Source organism: Gymnoscopelus microlampas, assembly GCF_963454915.1.
Source record: "Gymnoscopelus microlampas genome assembly, chromosome: 11".
Taxonomy (NCBI): Eukaryota; Metazoa; Chordata; class Actinopteri; order Myctophiformes; family Myctophidae; genus Gymnoscopelus; species Gymnoscopelus microlampas.
Window position 1 is genome coordinate 38,925,940 of NC_139948.1, and position 10,280 is coordinate 38,936,219.

The window sequence follows — 10,280 nt, forward strand, 5'->3', positions numbered from 1 at the left end:
TAAGTAGTGTAGCTCTAGGGTGTTTTATGTATTGTTGTACGGTCTGTATTTGTTGTTATGCATTGTTTGTCTCAGACCAAGGACCACAATGGAAATAAGTCTCACGACTTTGTTGTGTTTATATCCTTGACGCTTCTCTGATAAATCTACACGCTCCAAGCTGTGAGCTTGTAAATCTGCTGTTTTCAAAGCATTTTTACACATTTGGAAACTTGTGAAAGGGAACATTCTGCAAAATGAGTACTTTTACTTTCAGTACTTAAGTATATTTCAATAAAAATACTTTTGTACTTTTACTCAAGCACATTTTGAATACTGGACTTTTTACTGATACTTTAAGTAAAAAATGTGAGTACTTTTTCCACCACTGCATCTAATAAATAAAATAAAATAAAATAAAAACTTTGTCTGGGCTCACATGTTGTGAAAACATAGACTCCACCTAAGCCGAAACAAAAAGACACATTTTCACCACTTTGGTAATGCACTGATGGGATATGGTTATGTGCATCCATATTGATTACTCTCTTACACTCTTCCGCTGTGTTTAGGGGTGAGGAGGACAAGCTGTGTGACACTGATGTCTGTTAATGATTCCACTGGATTGCCCGGAGTTACAAGCTCTTTGCGTGTACATGCTTTACCCTCCAGTCTGATGATGGCATCCCGTGCCGAACATAGCACATCTACTACAAGCACAACACGCTTGCTTGCCAGGCATGGTGAGCTTGTAGATCGACTGTTTTTGTGGTGCGACACCATCATACAAAAGAGTATAAAGTATTCCATCTGTCAGCAATGGATCATAGCCATTATGCAGACAAATATGGGATTTGTTATCCCTCAGAGAATATACTGTATCAAAATATGAGAGGTGAGATCAATTCCCTTTCATGAGAGAACTAAACAACATGCCCCCACATTCCTACAGTATGTGGGTGAACAATCCAACATCTCATTCTCACTAAACCTTCATCATATGCACTATCATTGCTTATGCTTGCATTAAACCGCTCTGCAAAGTCTCCGTTAGTGTACAAATGGACCCGTAAGCGATTTTGCAGTGCAAGCTAGACTTTATAGGGAAATCATCAGAGAGACATCAATCGGCATTATTGATGCAGGATTTGCTGGCCTGTGCTCTCAGACTCAACATGAGCTGTCAATATATTTATCATTATGAGTCCAGAGCACACAGAATACACACCACTGACACCAGCCATTCAGTTATAGACTTGGATTTTGGCTGTGTGACATTGCTTAATGCCAGAGGATCTGGTGATCTGGTATTGAATGATACATAGCTTGTATAATAACATTCACTGATGTATGTGAAATCAAAGACATTCCAAACATCAGAGAAGAATGTGAACTAATTTAATCAATACTTGTCTTGATGGTAATTAAAGGAAAATGTTTATGAATAATTTAGAATGTGAAAGGAGGAAGTCATCTATTTCATCCCAGACTGAGCTTTGTGGCGGTTTCATTGGCAAATGTGGAAAAAGCCCTCGGGCTGCACCCTCTCCATATGTGTACAACCAAATCGCATCGGCTCACTGCCTCCCTACTGGCTGGTCTGATCAATAGAGTACCCCACTGCCTCTCCCACTGGCAGATCCCAGCCAGGGATGGAAACTATCTTCATTCACTGACAAAATGTGTCATAGTGCAAAGAAGACACTTGGTTTCTGAGTGTTTCTGAGTGATTTGACTTTGCACGGAATCTACCCACGCTGGCACTGGTAGCACAACAACAAAACGCTACTATAGATAATTCTGCTTCACTTAACGGTAATGCATTATAGTCAAACATTTTCACAAATAACAAGAATAGCCCTGGTAGAAGCTCACAACATGTTGCATGGCGGCGTGTTGTGAGCTTGTAAGTTGGCCATTTTTGCCATGCGACACGTCGTATCACATAGTATATAAAATATCTTCAGAAAGCCGGGGTTACTGTGGTTAACACCCCTTCTTGACAATGTCAGTCACTGATATAGTCCGAGGGTCTCTGTTGGCTTTCGCAAAAGTGGGGTGAGAGAGGGGTGAATAACAGTAAATGGTGGCTTGAGTTTTGACAGCGAGCAGCTTGGAATTTGGGCCACAGACCCAAAAGGACCAGCACATGTGACTGTAGCTAAAACACTGATTTGGGTATGTGCTCCAACGCTTCGAATGTCATACAGTTTAGTCCAAAACACAACATCCTTGTTAAAAAGAAGGAAAAAAGGAAAAAAACTCATTGTGCAGAGATTGCTTGATGGATTTGGATGCATATAAATGTGGTGTTAATATCGACTCATTCAACTTCGTAAAGTTTCTGAGATTTTGTTTTATTGAAAAAAAACAGAAAAGGACATAAAACTGTCTTCAACAACTGCAATATCCATATAAGGTATCTGCATTATAATTTACAAAACATAAAAAAAAAAAACATCTGTACAATCTTTTGTTGGTGTAGGAAGGTTGGAAGACCATGGTAGAAAAATAAAGACCTATAGACCGGTGTAGCATTACTATGAGAACAAGAGAACAGATTTGACGGATTCATCTTCATCTGTGTAAACCTGCCATCACCATATGAATCATCTGACATCACCAAGCAATATTTCCTCACCAAGAGAAGCAATATAGTGTTCTGGCTTCCACTGAAATGATCATGTAAGCAAGAATTAAGGTTAAGGTGAAACCTGGGGCAACGGAGTGATGCAATTCAGTTTAAAAAATGCCCTGTAAAAAAAAACAAAATAAAGCCCACATCAAATGGATTGTCTCTGTTCAGGATTTTTGCCTGGCAGTGGCACTGAACAAATATTCAGAGGATCTAATGTTATTTTAATAAGACAGCCTGGGCCCATTCAGAAATGACAAACTGCCATCTTCACAAGACCTTTGTGGAGCAACAAGGTTAGTTGCCAAGCCTAAAACACTGAATAGACAGTAGTAGACTATTACTGTAAGTCAAATACAGAACTTGAATGTTTCGACAGCCTACTACTGTTGAACGAGGAAGAGTTTGTCAAATCAACAACAACTAACATATGAGTTATGGTTGTCTCATTTATATACATTTGGCTTTAATTAATAACAAAGCTTCCATTTTTATGGGGATTTTTTTTTCTTTTTAGGAAGAAAGTGCACCATAGCTTTGGATCACACACTTAACAAATCATGCTCATCTACTGTTGGAATAAATAATAACATAGGTTGTATGTACCATCATATTTAAACTGGATACTTTAAAAGACAAATAATACATTTTGGCTCCTAGATTTCATTCTAACCATACAATATGTAACTTAGCAGCACTTGTCATCCACATTCATATCCAGATCAAGGCTTCTCTTCCTGAGACACTGACTGCTGTCACATTATGCCAGTGAACCATATTATTGCACTATAGAACCTGGACACTTGAAGTGCATTCTGTAAATCAAATCATTGCTTATACTCTCTCCTCATATATTGCACCGTGTGCCGGGTCGATACCGAACCTCAGGTTTGCCTCCATTGGGGCTGAAAATTGTGTTAAGGCTCATATTTCAAAAGCTACACTCCTACACAAGGAAAAGATGGTTTAAACAGCATAGTCTACAGTATATGTGCTAAAAATCTTTGCAACAAGACCATTTCTCACATACACACGTGCGCACACACGCACATAATTGCAATACACAAAAAAACATTTACTGTATCAAAGACCAGAGAATTTGCTTTGCTAGGAGACCAGCTCATCAATATGACGTCTGCCTGTATAGTTACTTTTGTTGGGAGTTTAACAAGCAAACTCTTGTAGGCTATGTCAAACAGAGATAGTTTACTTCTGAACGTGGAGCAGGTACGCTTCCTCTGGTTGCCTGCAAGACACAGCATTAAGTTTAAAAAACTGACTAAGATGCACGTTCTTGCATCTGAGAAACGCACGTATACAATATGTGCAGCTGAGTCAAGCCTTGAATTTTAATTTTGTTTGTTTGTCTATCCTCACTTTTGTGGGTTTTTATTTTTTACTTAGAGATCGTTTACTCATGATTAAAGAAAGACTAAATTCTACTTGCATTTGAAAAACAAAACTCTTTTGAGATATGTACCTTTTAATGCAAGTTGAATTTGGCATTCTTTCCTCTTTTAATCTTATGCTATGACTTCTCGTTTTGACTAACCAAAGCTACTATTTCCTTTTGCCGTGTGGTAAATTGAACCCACTGTAGGTTAAACTGGAATAGTAATATCCAATACCTTCTATTCATAACACTCTCATGCTAAAGTGGCCTTTAATTACTCCAGGTAATCACTGAGCTACTTCCAAAATGATGCCGCAAACAGGACGTTTGAATGTTCTAAATTTGATTTGTGCTAGTACATTCATACTGATATCTTATCTCTCTCTTTTAACAGACATTGTTTCTTTGAATGCATGCACTGTACTGTAGCTACTCTATTGACAGAGACGGAAAGCATACTATATATGCACATACTGTGTAAGAGCCATGCTACTTAATCTATCTTTTTCTCACAGCCCCATTAGACAAAGGAGATATGACCTCCCATCGGCTGATTCATCACCATTTATCTTTATCACCATAAATAATAGATCATATTGGTATTTCCGCGTAGCTTTTGTTCCTGAGCTTCTGCATAGAGAATTTCCCACTCTAATCACAGTCGTATAGAAACTGTCATGCGGCAATAACAACAGCAATCAGGAGAAACGTTCACGGTAACAGTAACATACCCTGTGGTAGTATTCAACTCCCTCAAGAGAGCGCACTGTCAAATTTCAGATTCTATTCTCAAGGGCCTTGTCTCTGAGCTCACTGAGTCCTCATGGTCAGAGTCAGATTCCAAGTCTATGTTTGTGTCCTCGGGCATGGCTCTCTCAATTACGCAGTTCTCAATGTCCCGTGCCTCCCTGTTTTCCTCTTCATCAAACTCTTCGTCCAACTCCACTTTCTCCAGAGCCACCTCGTTCTCATAACAGAAAGAGTTCCTCACACTGGAGGCGTTGGACTTTTTCTCAGCTAATTCCCTGGCACTGCAGTGGGGAGTGCTGGGCACCTCGTAGGTATTGTTAAAGCGAGAGTAGTCCACCTTGTAGTAGTTCTTCTCCTCGAAAAGCACAGGCTCAAAGCGGTAACCCCAAAGGATCTCACTGGCCACGTATGAACTCCGACACTGGGTGGTCATGGCCGTAGCCTCGACCATGCCCTCCAGGATCACCACAATCTCAAAATCCGATGTTTCCAGGTCCTGTTTGTTCATCTCATAAAAGGGGCTATCCTCATCGATCTCGTGGATGATAGTAATGGGGGACACCAAGAAGATCCTGTCAACGCCGTTGTCAAAACCCACGTCGATGTCCGCTTGATCCAGGGGGATGAATTCCCCTTCAGGCGTGGTGCGTGACTTCATCAGCTGGGCCCGGACGTGCGCCTCAACCAGGTGGCTCTTCCTCAGGTTCCCCACACGCCACATCAAACACAGTTTGCCGTCCCTCATCGCCACCGTGGCATAGTGGCTAAACACCAGGGTCTCGTTTCTCTTCTTGGGTTTGGCCATCTTGGCCATCACGGCACCAATGATAAAGGCATCAATGATGCAACCCACGATGCTCTGGAAGACCACCATGAAGACTGCAATGGGGCAGTCCTCTGTGACATAGCGGTAACCATAACCGATGGTCGTCTGGGTCTCCACCGAGAAGAGGAAGGCGGCGGTGAAGCTGTCGACGTTGGACACGCACATCTGCGTCTCGTTCCCCAAGTCCCCGTAGGAGAGCGCCACGATCCAGAACATGAAACCGAAGAACAGCCAGGACATCAGGAAGGAAAGGCAGAAGACGAGCAGCATCCAGCGCCAGCGGATGTCCACGCAGGTGGTGAAGATGTCCGCCAAGTACCGCTGGCCCTTCTCGCTCATGTTGATAAACTGCACGTTGCAGTGTCCGTCCTTCAGGACGAAGCGGTTCTGGGGCTGGTGCTGGTGTGTGTGCACCTTATTGACATTGCCATTGCCGTAGCCATTCGGGACGGCAATGGTGGCCAGTTTTATTCTATCCTCCTCTGAGGATACAATGCTGTAACGGTGGCTTCGCACGCTCCCCATTATCTCTGCCTGGGAGGGCTGGGCCGCTTCCGCTTTGGAAAACAGCCTGAGTTTTTGGTAGAAACGTTGGAGAAACAGTTTTGAACGATAGCAGGGACCAAACTCAAGCAGAAAATTTGCAGGACAGGACACAGTCCTTCAGGGGACAGTGGACACTGGACCTGGGCTGCTCCAGGATTATGCACTTTAGGCGAGGGCTGATCAGTCCTCTGTCATGGGTGCTTTGGACCTCATCAGTGAAGTGGGCTGTGGAAATTACAGACAGAAAGAAAGGCTGTGTTAAACTAATTGCCAGAAACCAGAGCAAAGATCAGTGCCATGTGGGTGTGTGGTTACCTGCTGTCTAAATAATGCATTGAACACTCAAGAGATGCCTGCGTAATTCTTGCACATGTAGTTGAAAATACTGTACACAGCACATGGAGAAAATATGCAAAATCTTTTGAAGGTGCATTTGGCTTTCATTATTGGATTCAAAATATCTAACCAAGCACGCTGTCGCTGACAATGTAGGAAATTATGTTTATCCTGCTTAATGTAAGTATTAATTAAAGCAGGCTGTCCATGGGGAACTGAGTCAAATTACAGATCAAGTTCATGTTAATCCAGTCGGAGGCAGGAAAAGGATATGTCTATGCAATGGGTCTTTCTTCTGTAGATGCAAAGAGGATTGAAAACAATAATTACAGTTGCTCTCTATGAAATTCTGCATGTATCCATTATTAAACATTAAGCATATCAAGTATTATGAACATTTTCATACTATTGCACAGTAACACCTGTACACATGCAAAGCCAAATCAAATTCAATATATTATACAACTTGTAATCATTTTCTACAGCTATTTAGAAGGGATGGTCATTATCTATGAAAACGACAGTAACCTTCCATATTGTATGTAAGAGCGCCAAGGACAGCTATAATTATTATAAAGGCTATTGACTTGAAGTGGCCTGAGTACAGGCCATTAAAATACACCACCACAGGCGAGTCTACAATGGGCTGACATAAGGCCAGACATATTCTCCTATACTGCCAAAACAACTGTCTCTATTTTGTCTCTCAACTGTCACAGAGAGAAAGGTCAGGAAGGGAGTTTGAAATGACCGCAAGTCAATTCTGTCATCATGTTAAGTAGGACGCACTGTGAGTACAGATGGAGGGTAGACCCTGTCCTGTTGTCTTGATGTGATGTTTAGAGTTTGGGGGCGGCCGTAGCTTAGTAGTAGGCAGTCTGGTAAACACAAGGTCACCAGTTCGCCTCCCAGCCCCGGTCTATGTGTCAGAGTGTCCCTGCCCTGAGCAAGACACTTAACCCCTAATTGCTCCCCCTTGAGCACTCACCATAACCATCTGAGTATAGCCATCAGCTGGGGGTGAAGCTGAAACTGAATTTCCCCTTCGGGATTATAAGGTATCCAAAATCCAACCCCTCCAAAAGGTACATCTCAAAAAGCACATTTGTGTGGTGTGAATGTTCTAAGTTGACCATATTCTGTTATTTCATTAGGATCTGTTCTAAGAGAAACCAAAAGTCATTTGGCTCGAACATGCATCTTAATCCAGAGGGACATCATCTTTGTTTTTCTCATCTAATGATGTCACAGCTGTAGGTCAACTAGGAATAGTAACTTGCTACACCACTGCTGGGACTGTGGGGCTTCATTCATGCACTTTGTTCATATGTGCAGAGCCTGTCTATTAATAAATATAGCCAGGCTTAACAGCTTTGAATTGCATTCGCAAATGCTTTTATCAAGAACTACAGTACCAGTACTTAAAGATAGATCGGCTATTTTCTAAATATGATATACGAGGAAATGTAAATCAGGCTTAAGTTAATACTAAGTCACACACATTCTCTCCAGAGTGAGGAATAATTGTTGACATTGTTGTTGATGTTGAATTATTATTATCTCTCAGGGGAAATTGATCTAAGACATAGGCCTACCCAGGCTGAAGTTTAGTTAAATGCTATTTGGCCTGATTCATGGAACTAGAATGATCAACGTACTGAAACATGACTGTGGCTGATGATCAACACAACTGCACATCTTTGATGAATCCAGTCATACTAAACCATATAGGATCGTGCATAAGAGCAGTGGTGGAAAGTAACTAATTACATTTACTGAAGTACTGTTATGTACAATTTTGAGGTAGTTTTACTTTACTTGACTATTTCCAAGTTTACTTTGTAGTTACTTTGTAGATTTGAATTATTATTACAAAACATATATTAACCACTTCAGCCCTATTTAAACTTTGGCTATTTGAAAATAGACGATCTACAAGCTCACAACACGTCGCATCGCGACGCGTTGTGAGCTTGTAGATCTACTATTTTCAAAAGATTTTAATACATTTTATACATAGGATACCTTGGACATTCTGCATAATGAGTACTTTTACTTTTGGTACTTTAAGTATATTTGCCAATACTTTTGTACTTTTACTTGTAACAGAGTGTTCCTACATTGCAGAATTGATACTTTTACTTAAGTAAAAAATTGTTTTACTTTTTCCACCACTGCATGAGGGTAAACAACAACATTAGCCCCAAACTCAAGAAATATGTATAGACCCTTGTTCACTAATAGTATTGTATTTATATTTATTTATATGTTTGGGAGGACTTGCACCTATGGCCAGACACCATTTTTTGTGTGTGATCACACATAACATATGTTTCCACTACAGGCCAACGTTTACATAGGCTGCATAGACCTGTGATTGTTTGTTTTGCTTGTGTGCTCATTTACAACTAACAGCTGAGGGAGATGGAAACTGGTTACATAAAGCTGCTCCATTTTTTATTACACAGATCAATAACTCCCAGCAGCCTGTCATCATGACCCATCAAAGCATAATCCTGAATGCTCTATCTATCTATCTAACTATAACTGATGCAGATCATATTTTGTTACAGTTACAGAACATGTTGAGGTGATTTAAAAAAATAAATAGATATGAGATGGAATTGTTGCATGTAATTGTTACTGTGGACCTATAAGCATAAAGTCACCATTACTTAAATTCTGCATGAGGTGCAGGACACTATATAGTTTCTGCACTCTATTGTAACAGGTGCATGATACAGGCTTACAGTCTGTTTTGCATTTTAATTATTAAATAATAATTATAATTATAACACATATTATTATCATAATCATTACAATTGTGTTGTTGTTGTTGTTGTTATATTATTAATTGCAATATTATTATTATCATAATTATTATCATCATTATTATTATTATCATTATTAGGCTATTATTATTATTATTGTTGTTGTTGTTGTTGTTGTAAATTGAGTTTGTAGCCTTTAACTCAGCAGAGACAAATCTCAAAGCACTTCACTAATAAGAAGACATTATTATATTACTATATTTAATGATGAATAATTTTGTGCACCTGCAACAGAAATAGCTTTGTTTTAGAACAGATTTCATATTTATAGTGGCTGAACAATGATTAACAAATAAACAAATACGAACAGGTCGTTTGAACACGAGCATCCATCCATGTCATTAAGCCTACTGTGTAAATTGCATCTTACCTGTAGGTCCTATAGCATTACATCTGCCGTCGCTTTATTGCAATATTTCCCATTCATCAGATAATATCCAAACTGAGTCCCCTGTCTCTCTCATGGTGTTTTGGTCGCACACAGATTAACATCAGACTTTACACATTGTGCAGTAAGTATAAGTAACCATGTGCAGCTACTGTGTGAAACAGATAGGTTGGGTAACTGGGTTGTAAGGGACGCACTTTAAACACACATGTTCCCACCACCGCCCCCTATCGCACTAACCGGCCAATTATAAGCCACACGCACCTCTTGTTTAAAGGGTCTGAGCGGATGACGCGAGAAAGCCAAGCCCATACCTAGCCATGGATCACTCCACGGTCGTCTGTCACGACCGTCATGGATGAACTTTAACCGGGTGTTTGTACTTTCTCCATTTACGGCCCGCACATCTACATGCACTTTCATATTTCAAATATAAAGTGCTGACCCTATGGCCACGGATGTTACAATTCTGTTCGGGTTCACAAAAGTACACATGGCTTCTGTATTGTTCAATAAAAAGCATTTTAATCCAATTGGTGGCCATTTTCTCATAGTTAGTTGAGTTATACTCTATCAGTTATAATATATCAGAGTGC

General features: G+C 40.3%; 1 protein-coding gene across 1 annotated transcript; it reads right to left on the reverse strand.

Annotated features, from left to right (window-relative positions):
* Nucleotides 1–2,315: 2,315 nt before the first annotated feature.
* On the reverse strand, nt 2,316–9,838 carry LOC311054953 (inward rectifier potassium channel 2-like). The gene is made up of 2 exons (XM_084070992.1): nt 9,667–9,838; nt 2,316–6,354 (listed from the first exon to the last, which is right to left on the reverse strand). The coding sequence occupies exon 2, from the start codon at nt 6,106–6,108 to the stop codon at nt 4,777–4,779; it is 1,332 nt and encodes a 443-aa protein (XP_083927118.1). The 5' UTR covers nt 6,109–6,354; nt 9,667–9,838; the 3' UTR covers nt 2,316–4,776.
* Nucleotides 9,839–10,280: the final 442 nt, after the last annotated feature.